This window comes from Cygnus olor, chromosome 7 (assembly GCF_009769625.2).
Source record: "Cygnus olor isolate bCygOlo1 chromosome 7, bCygOlo1.pri.v2, whole genome shotgun sequence".
Lineage (NCBI taxonomy): Eukaryota > Metazoa > Chordata > Aves > Anseriformes > Anatidae > Cygnus > Cygnus olor.
Genome location: NC_049175.1, coordinates 2,743,768 through 2,760,113, shown reverse-complemented (window position 1 = coordinate 2,760,113; position 16,346 = coordinate 2,743,768). Strand labels below are relative to the sequence as shown.

The window sequence follows — 16,346 nt, the reverse complement described above, 5'->3', positions numbered from 1 at the left end:
TTCCTTGAAATGATTCTAGAGATCTCTCACGAATTTTCAGGGCTATTGGTTAGGCTGGGGTAATAGCACTATAGCACTGTTTGCCCAGTTAAGCTGAATTAATTGTCAGATACGTTAGATTTTTTTTTTTGTACTTTGTCTTTTCAATTGCATAGTTGACACAAGGGACAACACAACAGTCTTATACTGTTCTTATCTAACTCCCTTCTCCCCACTGACAAAAATAAGGGAGGTAGGAGGAAAGCCAGACAGTGAATTAATATGTTTAACTTCAATATATAAACCCACAACTATCCTCAACAGCAAACAAGGTACAGTGATTATTTTCCCCAACTATAACAGTTTTGCTTGTTGTGAAGATAATTACATGAGTAGAGAGCCACGCTGTTTTTTCAGGACCTAAACTGTAAAGTTTTATATTATTATTATTATTATATAGAATATGAAATTTATAGACCACTTCATGTCAAACTAAGTCATACCACTTCAAAATATACAGAATCTATGGAGGCTCTTGTCAGTCACTTTTAGTGTGCACAGTCATAATGATTTAAATACATAAAACATGGAAAGAATTAGTTCCCTAGGAATACAAACACTGCAAAAAATATATTGGTTAGAGGCAGTGTTGGCTTGATCTTTCAAACAGCAAGAGGGATCAAATATTTCATAGCTGCAATGAAGCATTACTGTACCAGGTTGAGGGTGCTAGTGATACTATACAATGACAGCTATTATAAATAAGTGAGGCTATGAGACTTTTTCACCATTTCACCATATATTATGAATTTGTTTTCTGATAACACTTCAGATTTTAATCCGGGTTGTGATATTTTTCCCCTCTCAGCTGTACACACTGTAGGGTCTTGAAAAGAATACAGGAAAAGTTGACACTCCTGGAGTTGCACAATACAGCGTTGGCCATCTTGTAATTATGATGGGCTTCATTATGATAATCATTAATCTTTTTTTTTTAATTGTGAATTGTGGTGCCATTTCTACAGTAAAGGATTGAGATCCCATTGTAATAGAAATTATTCATACATAGAACAGAAATTTCTCCAAGTATCTATTGCTAGCCAAGAGAATGACACAGCAGAAAAACAGGGAACTCAGAAAAGCAGATTGTCAGGACAGCATAATAAGAATCAATAAACCAAAAAGAAACAAATTGCTATGGATGAAATAATGCATCCAATTGACCTAGAGGCAAAACAATGGAAGTAATTTGGATTTATTTATTGCAATGTATTTATTTTAAATTTATTTCTATATTAAAGCCTTTCTGGACCAGATAAACTCAGATAAACTAGTTTAAATAATAATAAATAATCAATCAAAAAAGTTCTTCATGCTAGAAGAGTATTTAAAAAAAAAAAAATGTTCACACATGTTTGGCTTATTTTTTTTTTCTCCCAAATCCCCAATACCTTTGGTTTGCCTAGAAATGCAGCTAGCTTTGAGAGTACATTGGCTGAGAGTCTTTAAGGCAATGAAGCAAAGTTCATGAAGATAATTGAATATTAAAATGAATTGGTCTATAAATACAGCATTATTTCTTTTAGCTACTAAAATAGGGCAGAATGTCCACTGTTTCTACAATTTTGACAAAGAACAGCACCATATGAATTACAGCAAACAACTAACCAATTGCCTTTAATTAGAAAAATTGTAAGATTAGTGAACAAGCTGAGTAGGTGGTCTTGAAGTTATTCTGTAAAACTTAAATAGCGGAGAGAGAGCTTTGCCTGTTGTGGTAAGAGAAAAATTGTCACAAACAGATTAAGATACATTGCTGTATTTTTCAGAAAACAAATTTTGCTGGGCAAAGTCCATTCAATATTTTAGTCTCATGTTAACCAACATCCCTAAAAGCAATTAAATCAGTCTGGTCTTCCTTTAACGCTGCTGTTATTTTGCTCTTAGTGTGGGTTATGAGAACTTGATGAATTGAAATGACACTGTATGCATTTCAATTCTTAAGTGTAGTGGGACCCTTTTTTAACCATTTGCTGGTCAAGCAAGCTACAGTTCAGATTCTTAACCAGCTGTTGTCTCATGGAGATCCACTAGGTGTCCTCGTAGATCTACTTTTTGTTATCGTTGAGGTCACAAGGAAAACTGCTGTAGTGATGGGTGGAATACTAGGACTGGGTAGCCTGTAAAGTTAAAAACAAAACAAAACAGAGGAGAGAAAAAATTTTTTAAAAAAAGCGCAAAGATGAAGAGATACTTTGTTCTCCCTTTTATTTTATTTTATTTTTTTTTTTAAAGGAGCTGTTCCATGACATCTTAGATAGAGAATAATCTGCAGCTTCCTTTGCTTATTTTTGCAGCTGGAAATATTTCCCATTACTGTTTGTGAACACTAAGTAACACTTCAGATCCAGATAATCTAGAAATTTTGACTGGACTTTTTTGAGTTTTTGACATGAGAAAGCAAGGTATTGGTAGAAGTGTAGACATCTAAGGCACATTCCTTCCTCATTAGAATGGAAGGCTATTGCCTTTTCAGAAAAACTGCAACAAAAAGTTTTCAAAGTATTTATTTGTTTTTATAAATAACTCAACAATTTTACTTTCCTTTTGCTCTTACCAAATCAGAAAATGTCTCTGGTTCATATATGCCTTGTTCTGTCAGTAAATTATTATATTAGTCTGATTTCTGTTTCCATGATTACTTCCCCTGATACTTTTACAAATGCTAGGGGATTGTTATCATACTAAATAGACGGATCTCTTCTTCCTTTTTATCCATTTATTGTTCAATTGGAAATAGGGAATTAACGTCCTTTATGTCCCAACTTAATTTTTTACTAACAAGTAACAGTTCTATTGAACATCCATAACATTTCTATGGATAAAAATGAGATTATTCTTATACAGGTACTACAGGTGTCAAATGAACTTAACACCCACCCATAGGCTGTTTTTAAGGTCCCCCTGTCTCTCTGATGATTCCCATTTTTTGTTAATGTTTATGGAAGTTTAATAGGAAATGGTATGTTTGTGGCTTGTACCATTTGAAATCATTTCTGTCTTGTCTTTGATCTTGTCACTAGCCATCCCTAATAATAACCCATGTTTTGTTTTATTTAAAAGAAAATAAATATTGTATTTGGTATGAATGTAACAATGACTGTTTAAAAGGAATGAAGAGTAACGGCATGCTTTTTTTTTTTTTTTTTTTTTTTTACAAAATGTATTGCTCTGATATGCAGTTGCTTATATATTGATCAAAAGCCTTATAGCAAGTCATATCTGCTACTTACATTTTCAGGTTCAAGCCTGTTTCCTGCATGTTAATGATGTGAAATATTAAAATGATGCATGATCTCCAGAACAACTGATAATACTAGTTAAAAACAGTCCCTGAAAGGGCATTACTTTTGAGAAGCACCATGGATTCCTTCCCCAATTGAACAGAAGTGCTTAAATTCCCAACTTCATTGGTTTAAGTCTGATGAAAATGGTACAAAAAGTTTTCCTTCCCAACCGTGTTTGTCCTTAAGAATAATTTCTTTTAATTTTAATAAATATGTCCTATCCTATTATTGACTGTTGACAAGTAATGGCTACAATGACAAGTAATGGCTACAAGTAAATGAAAACCAGGGACTGTTACTAACCAATAACATAGCAGTTGAGACTTTCTGCACAGTGTTTTGCTTACAGCATTTGATTAGAAAAAGTCTTTCAAAACAGCTGTAATTAAAACAAAATGGGCCTTATTTTTCCCTCACCTACCGTTAGCATGTCTCACAAATGCTCTTTATTTTTCTTTCATTTCCTTGAAGTGAAAATAATAAAATAGGCATAATGGAAACACTACCACATTTTTGGTAACTTTTTTTCTCTGCCCAACTTTTCAATTTTAAAGAATATGTTGGGAAAAGTTAGAGAGAGGGAAACTATGAGAAAACAAATGCTGTTTTGAATTTTCTGTGTAGTTTGAATGTGTATGCATCAAAAGCTTCAGTGGAAACCTTCTAACTAAAAGCCAGGCTATGAGGAATGATGTACCATGCAATGAACAAGCCTGATGCTGCATGATGACTTTCTGAACAGCTCTAAGATAACTCTACTAGGATGCTGAAAGAACATGGCATAGAACATAGTGATGTGAGCAAAGTTTTAGAGGAATGGAGTCGCTGCTGAAGAGATCACTCATCCATCTCCCTCAATGCCTGTTTTCCACAAATCATAATGTTACCCTTGCTTGACAAATATACTGTATGGCAAGTCATCAAGGCCTTAGAACAGGACTTGACCCATTTGAGCAATTTCAATCCCTCTTCCCTGTTGACTGTAGCATTAAAAACTGGAAAAAGAAAAGAGAGAAATCATTAATAATTTAATGTTATTGCTATAATACAAAAATAAATAAATAAATAAATAAAAGGAAAAAAAAGACATCCTAAACTGAAGGTACAGGCTAGAGAAACATTACCTTTTTCTTGCATTTGCTTTTAAGGTTTTGTTTTTGCCTGTTGGTGTTCTGTTTTGTTTTTAGTATAATTGAGTCAGTTCAATCTAAACCATTACCAAAAGTGCTGGTTCAGTGCAACATGTGAAACAATTTAAGTGGCCTTTGCAGTTCTTGAGAATTAAACTTACTTGTGATTGAGGTAGCATACAAAATTGCATAATGGTAATTACATGTACATTTATAAAATAGGATGCTGTTATAAAATAGGATTCTAGAAATACATAACAATAAGACTGTCCTTCCCATGACTAAAGAACATAAATTTTCTATTCCAACCTGGCACTTCTTTTAGAATCAATGCCTAATTCTACATCCAGTTATTTGGTTCTTGATCTACCTTTCAATCCAGTTGCATTGTGCAGACTCAGTACTCCTCAGAGTAAAAATAGTGCCAGTGATTGGTTCAGCATGTCTCAGTGGACCAATGCTCTGTGTGCTTTTGGTGATGCCTTATTTGTGAACTGATTTTAATGTCAAGCATATTTGCCATTATTAGTTGTGTCTGTTATATCAGCAAATTTTGGTATTCTGTCAAGAGTTAATTTGAATTCCTGAAGATATAATGTAAATGAAGTCAATTTTTCAGAAAATTTTATGCACATCTTGTAAGTCTCCAGTAATATGTAATTTATTGCAATAAAGGAGTTCCCTGGCACAGTTTAATACAAAGTAATTATTAGCATATGTTTGAGGATAAATTTATTTATATATATGTGTGTATGTGTATACATGTATATGTGTGAGTGTGTGTATGTAAGAATATGTGTGTGTTTTTGTCTGTGTATACATGCATACATATATATATATATACACACATATATATAAAAGTTTTTAACTTTTACAGGAAGCAGAATAGATCAAAAACTTGTAGTGGATCAGCAGCTTTATATATTCTTGTTGTTTTAGCCCTGTAGTATTAATTGTGCCAAGGGAAAAATATATTCTTAGGATTTTCTGCTTTTACCATGTTCTTTTTTGATCCAAACACTTGACTGTAATCAGTAATACTTCCCATATCTGCGGTCACCCTTTAAGACTGAAGAGAAATAAAGAACAATTTATCTTTTGCCCTACTTTTAATGTACAGCCAAAGTGTTATCAATAATCTCATGCTTTTTTTTTTCCTGGGTCAAGACTGTTAACATAAACTAAGGCCTGTATTAAATCCCTTAAATTACCTTCCAGCTGCCTTGTTATATATATAACCTTGCCATTAACCTGCTGCTCTTCCTCTCCTCCCATCCAACACATGGTTATAGCCAAGATGTCCATCTACAAGAGAATGAAACTGGCATGTTGTTTTGATTGCGGACGCTCTGAGCGTGACTGCTCTTGCATGTCAGGCAGTGTACATAGTAACATGGACACCCTTGAGAGAGCCTTCCCACTTTCTTCTGTCTCTGTTAATGATTGCTCCACCAGTTTACGTGCCTGTAAGTTTTAACACCAACACATGCTGTTCCATGTCTGTGGTGTCTGTGGTATCATCCCCGTCTTGTGTCGTACATTGTAGTTCTGTGAGTTTTACTGGGCTGATGCTTTTTAAAAATTCAAAACCAAATTTTAATACAGCTCTGTATTTATATTTCTGTTTCTATTTATTTTTAATACAAAAAATGGAATTCATTATTTTGCTTCGTGTGCTCTTTATGAAGCATGCTCTTGCAATAGCATGCAGGACCTTAGTAGTGCAGTTTGGTGACATTTTTATTTAATTCATACAATATAAATTGTCATTAATTAACCAGTATATGCTTTACTGGAGGAACAGATCTGTGTCTAAATCTGTGACTGGTGCTAAGTTTGCAGCTGTAATAGGGTTAGCAATAGAGTAGTATATAATAAGTAGTGAGTAAATATAAAGGATACAACTTAATTGCTGAACTGCTTCTAGCATTTTGTTTTAGACTGCCATTCTGAAGCTGGCATTCTATTTTAGACTGCTACCATTGTCTTTAGTTTTGTTTGTAGTCTTTTATGATTAATATTGGAGGACCTTCCATCTTATACTGAAACTGCAGAAACCTTAATAAAATGAATGTACCTTTTGTAGTGCTTTTGTAGAAGGGCTAGCCTGATGGAAACTTTGTGATGCAAACTGTTTGAAATTAGCTGTGGAATATGCCTTGCAGGACAGTACCATTCTGGAATATGCCCCCAAAGCTCTTTGAAAGGTCAGAGTTTGAGAAGAAGAGAGAGAAATTAGAACAGGTCTAAGTATCTATTAATTCTTTGGCTGAGTGGTAGGGATTCTAAAGCTTTCTAAAGCTTTCTTTATCAGTGTGAACTATTGAGGAAGACTGTTAAATAGTGATTTTTATTTTTATTTTTTTTACATATCCTCTACAGACATCCGTAACAGGCAAAACTGTATCTTGGGACAGGGATTCTTTTCCTTTCCCTATCCAAATAGCAAAGAAAAACTGACAAATTATTCAGATACATCTAGAAGGAATATTAGGAGTTTTGATCAGGAAACATGTCCGCTTTACATTACAAGTCATCATGAATAAAAATGCCTTCCACTACTAAGAATATAATGTAGTTGGTAGATTATGCATCTGGTTGCCTTTTGATGCCATATGTGTATTGCAGTACGTAGTCCATGTGGTGAATGACTTTTCTCTAGCTCTTTTGACATTTGAAATATTTTTCTAGATACAAATATGGAGTATATACCAATACTATGATTTTTGTTAGTATTTTTATATCTGAAGACTGTGTCAATTAAGTTGAATTTAATAGGATTTCTTAGAGATTTTGCCAGAAATCTTCTCTTTGTTTATTTGTATAAGCACCCAGAATATCATTTTTATCTACTTGGTTGTAACTTGTACATCACCTCAGGGGAAAGACAGTTTTAGATATTATTCTAAGCTACAGGAGTTTTTATCCTTCAGAGAGTCCTGTATTAGAGTAAAACAGAACAAAATATTTTTGTTTGTTCAGAACAGTGACTGCAAAACCTTTCTGGATTGAGAGTTACTGCAGGCAGTGTTACCTCAATAACCTAACAGCCTCTGTAACACAACGTCTGCTATTGTTTACATTAATATGGACTAGTACAGAGATTAAGTGGTTAGGTCCCAGTATGGGTGCTAACAGCAAGCAGACAGGGCTAAATGAATATGTCCCTTACAAATGGGTGAGATTTCTGCCATTAGCACTTGTTTGGCAAGGAAATAAAAAACCATAATTTGTAGGTTTATCATAGCTTTTGAGTTCACTTAGGACTATACAGAGGCAGAAAAATTAAACATTTTTGATTGTGTTGCCTGCTGAGCCAAAAATATCCACTGCATGGTTTTATTGCCACCAGAATCAGTATTGTTGGGAAACACATTAAATATATTTTGAAGGATAAGTGGTATTGACAGCTTTGAGGATTTTTAGCATCCTATCTTTCAAGGGGCTTTTCCCCCTTCATCACTCCATCAAATCAAAAGAGAACTCACTCTTCTCCTTGTGCGACTACTCACCCTTGACTGTTAATAATAACTATGAAAATCAATACCAATTCATGCTCTTTACAAACCAGCAGAAGCCTTTCTTTTCCAGTTAAATATACATATATATATATATATACACATGCAAAATTTCACTGGCACGGCTTCAATAGAAATCACTGTGTTTTCTTTTGCAGTGCACAGGGGTCGTATGATGCCCATCTTGACAGAGCTAGTTAACTCAAAGAATAGTGGTGAGAGTCAGCTTTTCATTAAATATGAGCAGATGTGAAATGTAGAGTGTTTGACAATTAGAAATGGCAGCAGCAGGGCCCCATAATCAAAGTGAGGTCAGATTGGTGGATCAGATTACCTCTCTTACATTCTTTAGTTGTTCTGAAAATCATTTTAAATTAGTGTCAGTGGAGCTGTGATGGGTTTTGCCCTTTGTCTTTTATGCTAGGACTGTATTGTTTCCCCAGACACTCATTAAAGGTCATTATACTATTACAGGGCTTGCTTTGGTCGTGGTGCCTCAGTTGGGTTGGTTTGCTTCTACAATTGCTTAATGCATTTCTTTCTTTCTCTCTCTCTCTCTCTCTTTTTTTTTTCCCTTTTCCTTTTGGTTACAAAAGCAGGCTTTTCTTTTTTTAAGGTAGATAAAATCACAGACCAAACTTCTTGAAAAAATAAGTATTTTTTGCAAGAATTGATGCTGTTTGTAAGAATCTGATGTCAGGTAGAAGATATCAATTTACGTATTTAATGATGTATGCAGGATTTAGTGTGTTAATTGTATAATACGTAGAGAAAGTAACACTTGCAGTATATTTTCCACTCTGAATGATTTTCTCTGCTATAATATTGTCTGTACTATCAGTGAATGAAAAACCTATTATGGTTAAATATAATTACATTAAAATAGCTTTTGAGTTCATAGGCAGCTGTTTGGGGAAAAAAAAAACACAAATAGAGATGATCTTTCTAAACATAAGGAAATAGTTTTGTGTGTGTCTACAGATATTTTCAGGTTTATCTGCTTTTGGTAGATTGCTGCATGAACAGTGGTCAAATGGTCCAAGTAATTTTTTTGGTAATGTAGATTCGGCCAGGGAGGTGATCATCCCCTTGTACTCTGCTCTGGTGAGGCCGTACCTCGAGCACTGTGTTCAGTTTTGGGCCCCTCACTACAAGAAGGACATCGAGGCCCCGGAGCATGTCCAGAGAGGGGGTTTGGAACACAAGTCCTATGAGGAGCGCCTGAGGGAACTGCTGGGGTTGTTTAGTCTGGAGAAGAGGAGGCTCACGTCAGGCCTCACTGCTCTCTACAACTACCTGAGAGGAAGTTGTGGGGAGCTGGGGGTTGGCCTCTTCTCACAGGTAACTAGTGATAGGCCTAGAGGGAGTGGCCTCAAGTTGCTCCAGGGGAGGTTTAGGTTGGAAATTAGGAGACATTTCTTCTCAGAAAGAGCAGTCAGGCAGTGGAACAGGTTGCCCAGGGAGCTGGTGGAGTCACCATCCCTGGGGGTGTTTAAGCAAAGGCTGGACATGGTGCTTAGGGACGTGGTTTAATGGGTGACATTGGTAGTAGGGCGGTGGTTGGACCAGATGATCTTGGAGGTCTTTTCCAGCTTTAATGATTCTATGATTCATGCAAATTAGAGTGAAGAGAGGCACTCAGCAACTGAAAAAATTGAGGTGGCCTATACAGTGAAATTATTTTACTAGTAAGTGTGATGTTTCTGTTTAGGAATGTGCCAAATCCTGGGGAGCGCTATTCAAATGATTAATGGATGGAGACAGAATCTTAACCCGAAACATTTAATTTCTGTTTTCTGTGTTTCATATGGCTGCTGCTTCTCTAGAAGATCAGAAGTTCAGGTTCCAAAAGGAAACCTTATCTAAACTTGTCAAGATTTTATGCCATGCCTACTGTAGTGGGAACTTAAACTTCCCTGTGCTCTGAGGGAAGGACATTCTTGATACTAGGCCTAGAAATATGTTATTCAGTTTGTGAGAAAACACAGATTGACGTGCTCTGGTATCTCTGAGAAGCATTACAAGAGGACTCTGACTTTGGTGAATATCAGGGATCTCTAGAGCAAAAGACAAGACTGATTTTCACTGTACTTTTAATTCATGGTTCAGCCCAAGCTCCCATTCATCTTGTTTAGAAAGAAAGACTGTGTTAAGACAAGTTCTAGATACAAAAGTGAAAGCTTAATTTTTGAAAGTGGCCAAAGTATGTATCTACCTTTGAGCTAAGCCTGGTTGAGAAGCGTCTATTCCACCTGCTCTTCTAGTGCCATCACGTGGTTTATACAGAACAGTCAAGTTAGCTGTTGAGTCTTTCTCAAAGGCCTTAAAATCATTTTCTACAAGAGTGGAGCAGTGTTCTGGGTAGCATAAGCCAAGGTTGGTATATTGTGATGAACCTAGGTCTTGTGGCCACAGAAGGGATGGAGACTCTCTTAGATATAACCTACTGAGCCATCTGAGGTCACACTGTCTACTCTGTCATGCACAGACAGGACAAAAAGTGTGCCAATAGCATACTTTTAGTGTTTTGAGGATGAAGAAATGGAAGGAATAAACAACTGATCAGGTCTGCTGGGAAAGGAGACAGAGATGTTGCCCATCAGGGCAGCATTCTAAGGTTGTAAACAAGTATTTAGAAACCGATTATGTTTTTACAGCTTACTTTTCTGGGAAAAAAAAAAAAAAAAAAAAACTACCTCTGTATACTGGAGAACAATGGCGTTATTTTGTATAACCTCTACACAAATGATGTAGTGATTTTTTTTTAATGAGAGTAGTGAAAATTGACAATTAGAATAAGATATAGTGCCAAATAAATTCATATTAATTCAAAACCACATATGAAGTAAATCATACAGTGCTATTTATAATCATCTAATAATTTTGAAGTAAGCCTGTGAACCATGCTGTGGGGAATAGATGGATTTACGTAAACCTAGTTGCAAAAAATTTTCTTTCTTTCAGAGTGACAGATTTTTACTTCAGTTACATCAGTTCCCACAGAAGTCAATAAAATTACTTGGATCCAGGGTTATGTCCCTGAGAATTGTCGTGGCCATAACATTTCCTCTAAATACCTCTACAAGTCTGCCTGTGTGTCTTTTAGAAGTACCGAAAATAATGTAAAAACGAACAGCTGTGTATGTTTTAGAGAACATTCATTTTTACAGAGACAAAGTATTCTATTTAACTCAGTTTAGATAGTAGTCCACTACAGGAGAAGAAAAGTCAGGTGTATCAGTATATCATCTAAATGTAGTCTATGTTGCTATTGGATAATGAAGAAAACCAACTAATCTTCATTAGCCTTCTTCTCAGAATGAACTACCATCAAGAAAGCTGCTGTTAACAAAACTATGTAATGGGGTCCTGAAGCATATAAAACTAGGCAGTGGAACAATTGGGAAAGAAAATACAAAAGTAGGAGATTCCCGTGCTGTTCTGTGGAGGTTCTTACGGTGTATGAAGGGTTGCAGTATACTGATATGAAGTCAGTGCTCGTATGTGCAAGAGTTTGGCCATATTTGCAGCCAGCTCTGTAGCCTGTGGTATTGGCAAATCACAAGTCTCGTGTATTGCTTTATGTGTATGAATGCGCTGGAACTTTTGTATTATCTTTTCAGACACTGAATAGAAGATGTTAATATAAGAGGGGGAAAAGTAGCATGAAATAATGTATTTTAAGATAGGTGACTTCAAGTACGTAGGTAGGTCTAACAGTCAAAAAATTAATTCCTTTTATTATTGTATATTTTAATAGAACCTGAGTGCTGCTAAATTATTTATTTTTCTTTGGGATATAGTACAAGCATATAGATTAATATAGAGATGTAGAAATGCAAGAGTAGAAAAAAAAATAACCCCCCCCAGCTGTTCCTTGTCAAGCAGTAGAATGGTAGAAATCAGACAATCTGACTTGTTACCCATGACCAGAAAATATAAATAATGAAGCACACGCCTTTTCAGATGACTTTTTTGATGTGGTATATACTGCTAGGCTGATAGGAGGGTGTTCTGCCCAATTTGTTATGTCTGTAACAAGGAGGTGAAATCTCACGTCACCATGGAGGCCCTGCTAAGTTTAGCAACAAATCTTTTGAAGAATTGGGAAGGTGGAGAAGGGAGAGATCAAGAAGTCTAGATTTAATTCCTTTAGGCCTTTATATTGAGTAGTGATTCTTACTAGGGTCACAGGGAAGAGACTACTGAGTGGCTTGCTTTGATAGGGACAAGCTAGAAAAAAATGCTGTCAGCATCCTGTGGAGTGAATTAAACAGAGGGTCTTATGCAAGGTGACATGGAAATTATGTTTGCATTTTTAGTTCCTGAGTGTGGCTGGTTGTCATGAAACTCATCACGACAGTTTCTTACCACCAGGCAGCAGATTCTTCCTGTTACCTCCTTGGTGTGGGACAGATGCTAGCCGGTTAGCTCTCTCTCTCTACTCTTTCTGAGCTATTTCAAGCGACAGATGCCAGAGCTGGCTCGGTTTCAGCTTGAGCATTTCTGTCATAGCCCTGCCTTGAGCCCAAATTCTGACCTTTACTATATGAAATAAAGTACTTATGAACAAACAGTGGCTTGATCCAGAGCAAGCTTGGAGCAAATGTCAAATGTCAAGTCAGTCTCCTGCCTCCTTATTCCACCTGCATTAGGAACCTAGATTAGACCCTAGACTACCACACCAACTGCCTTAGGCTTTATGGGTCTGGAGAGACATAAGTTATTAACAAAGAGTTATTAAAATTTTATCAGTTTTATAATGCAATGTAAATGCCTTCCATGAATCTACATTGTATTCATTATCATTTAAAACGTTAATTAAGTCAAAGTTGCATTTAATTTAGTTTTAAATGTGCCTTTGGGAGGAAGCTTTTAGAAACAGCTGCAGGATTGAGAAGCTCATTGATGCTGGGAAGATGTTAGTACCACTTTTCAGGATAGGTCCCCCAAGCTGATTGCCATTTTGAGTCTGAGCTAATTTATGTTGATGTTATTGGGCAAGGTCTCAAATTAATATTGAACCAATAACAGTAGAAAGCTATCAGCTCATGCTAATCATAGATATACTTTAATGCATAATTTGTGTTCTTTTCAAATGGCTTCCAAACTAATATGAACAGTTGATCTGTAAAGCCTGTACTTCTCATACTCTTGTATTTATTACACACACATATATATATTTTCATTTGATGTCTTTATTGGTTGGATCCCTTTGTAATTCAGAGAAAAAAGTTGTTCCCTGACCTGGAATATTGTCCATCATGTTCATAGAAAAAGAAGTTCTCTCTGGCCTAGGTCTTCCATATTTCATTTGATCTAAAGTTATTGTAATGTACACAAGGAGGTGCTTATTGAAATATACAACAGACTATGATATAATATTGACATCTAAAATAGAATACAGCTTATTAGGAAAAAAAAATAGACTAACTCCCCTCCAAACCCAGTTAAAATGTGCTTGCATTATATATCAGATTGTTAATGTTTCTGATGATGTAAAAACAAGAGGAAAAAAAAAAGAAAGAAAAAAAAAGCACAGCGTTTCCATCATCTGATAATTCAATATATTTTAGATATATTTTTTAATGAGGTTAGTAGTCACATTAGCTATAGTGTGTCCATTCATTCACATACTATGTGATTCAGTAAGTGCTAGAATTGGAGCCAGAAGGAGCCAACATAATGCTTTCCTGAGCTAAGAGAGTCCATTGAATTAAAACAAAAGATCTTTGGATTCTATCAAGTCCAGTGTAGGTTCAGCAGAGTTGTCCCTGGGAGCCAGAGGCAACTTGCAAGACATTTTTTTTCTGGGTCATCATATTTTCTACTGAGCTCCTAGAACCTTTCCAGGTATTTGTGTATGCCAATACACATAGCTCATGATTTTTGTCTGTGTGTCTCCTAAAAAGAGATTTTTGTCCTGTAACTTCATGTGGGGTACTTGAAGTACCCCAAAACCAGCACCCATACTATATGATCACTTTGTCGGAATTTATAGTAGAGGGGTGGTAGCTGAACAGAAAAGGAAGAGTTTTAATTATTTAACAACAACAAAAAACATAGATTTTGTTTAGTATATAATTTCTTAAGTATGTTGACAACGTACTTTAGGTTAAATTTCAGTTGTTCTTTTACTGTTTGTGAAACTATTTACCAACTTCTGTTAGCTGACCTTTTTATAACACACTGATATAGCTTTCATTGTGATATTTTATATATTATTTAATACTGTATTGTTGTGATTCACTTTTTATCAGTGACTTTAGGAAACATAATGTATGCTACTTCAGACATATATGCTTCACTGATACAAATCAGGTCTTGTTAGTACAGTACAATTCTGAAAAGGAAGGATGGAAAAAGCATTAATAAAGTGTAAGATGTGGCTAGTGACATCTAGTTAAAAATTCCTGCAGATATTTTGGTTTGAATAGAAATTTTAGCTAGGCAAAAGTGAAACAGAAATGGCACAAGACAGAGATACTTACCTTGACTGAGCCACTGACTTATTATGTGACTTTTGTTCCTTTTCCATATATTGTATTATATTTTGTGATGAGAAGTGCTCTGAGATCCTTAGGTTTTGAAGTACCGAATATAAGCTGAATAGGCATCCTTTTGACATAGTGATTCCCTACACAGGCCAATTTTCATGTATTCTGATCTTTGCTGAAGGAAGTCATAGATACACAGTGAGGAGGAGAGGAAAGTGAAAGGGGATACTAAGAGGGCTTGAATAAATTCTGTTTATCTGCATCAATAGGGATGAATCTCTTTTTAGATTTCTGGGGGGAAAAAAATCATCTACAGTTTTTAGCAGCTTCTGAACTTTAATTGGAACGCAGACCTTATTCACTGTGAGGAACTGCTGAGTGAAATCAAAAAAATACCAAACCCACCCACATTATAGAATCTCTGATCTTTGTCATGCAATCTTCTTCATTTGTTCTTGCATAAAAGGTTTTATTTGCACTGAACATCCCACTATCTCTATTCTCATTTTCCTGATATTATCTTCACTCTCCAACTCTAATGGTACGTGTTGTTTGACAGCATTACAGTATGGAGAGAGAGTGTACATCACAATAGCTTTGCTATGGAGGAAGAGTGACAACAAGAAATGGAGATGTTGTTCTTGAGCAAATTTTTGCCTGAATGGACTAGCAGGTGTGCCATCTAGCATTGTAGAAGGTTTATTTTTATAACTAGCCTCTTTTCTATAGTAGTTATTGATCCTATAGAAGACATATTGCTTGGATTTGCAGTAACGATAGCAGTTGTGACATAGGGGCAGCAACTTAGAAGTCAGGATAAACATTTGGGTGATAAAGTTCCATCAGCTAATAAAATCAAGATTCTTTTTAGCAAAGAATAAAAGCAACTGCATTTGAGGCTAATGTAGAGATGATGCTTATTCTTGTTCCATGAGTAACATGAGGAATAATCCACAGTTGCACACTGATGTTCCATTACCAATGCCATTTGCCAAGTATTTTTTTTATTCATTATTTATCTCTATTGAATTATTTCTGATTTACCAAAACATGCTAGAGGACTGTCCAGCTCTCAGTGATCAGCTGTTCATAAGATGGGTGGCAGTGAAGAAGTGATACAATATTTATTTAGAATCATGAGTGTGAAAATGAATATGCTTTACATGATGAGGCAGCAGAAGGGTGGAAAGAAGTGAGATACACTGTTGAGTAGAACAGGATGTACTTTTTTGTCTTCCAAAATGTAGTGTCCTTTATAACATATTTAAAACATTTCTGAAATTTTCAGATGTCATACTAATATTTCTATCCAATAATGGAATCAGACTCATAGCCATTCTTGCACCTTATCCTTTTTTTAATTTTCTTTCTTTTTTTTTTTTGTGTGTCATGAAATACTGCTTTTTTACTTGGTTGTGAGATAGGCCTATAAGCTTTGTAATGACAGGGGAAGCAACAAAATACCAAAATACACTTTGCCAATTCTTGGATACTAAGAACTGCTTTTGATTTTCAGAGAAAATATCTAGTCTATTGTGTGGGGTTGCACAGTTTCTTAGTATTATCTGAATTTAATTTTAGTTGTTGATAAATTGTATTTTTTTTTAAGTAGACATGGAAACGTTGTTTTTGATGCATTTTGCACACAGAAAAATCTGCAGCAATTTAAATCGGTTTTCATTTGGTAAAGATCCAAGTTTTTCCAGACTTCTTAAAAGCTGGATTTTTTGCTTGTGTTCCACACAAAAAATGTCTAAGGGAAGATGAATATATGTACTGAAACATTTCATTGAATATATTTTGATTGTTACCAGTCAAGAGTCTTCACTGTCCTGAGTAACAAGATGTACTTTATTGATTTCTTCATCCAGACAT

General features: G+C 35.4%; 1 protein-coding gene across 50 annotated transcripts in view; it reads left to right on the top strand.

The window, feature by feature from the left end:
- The window catches only part of KCNMA1 (potassium calcium-activated channel subfamily M alpha 1), a 481,181-nt gene that overhangs the window by 379,900 nt on the left and 84,935 nt on the right, over positions 1-16,346 (top strand). For 22 of the 50 annotated variants that reach the window (XM_040562756.1, XM_040562749.1, XM_040562748.1 and 19 more), the window contains one exon: positions 5,749-5,922. The exons of the other annotated variants lie outside the window; for them this stretch is intronic. In XM_040562756.1, the coding sequence (XP_040418690.1) occupies positions 5,749-5,922 (174 nt within the window). The remainder of the gene's footprint in view (positions 1-5,748; positions 5,923-16,346) is intronic. 50 annotated transcript variants of the gene reach the window in all.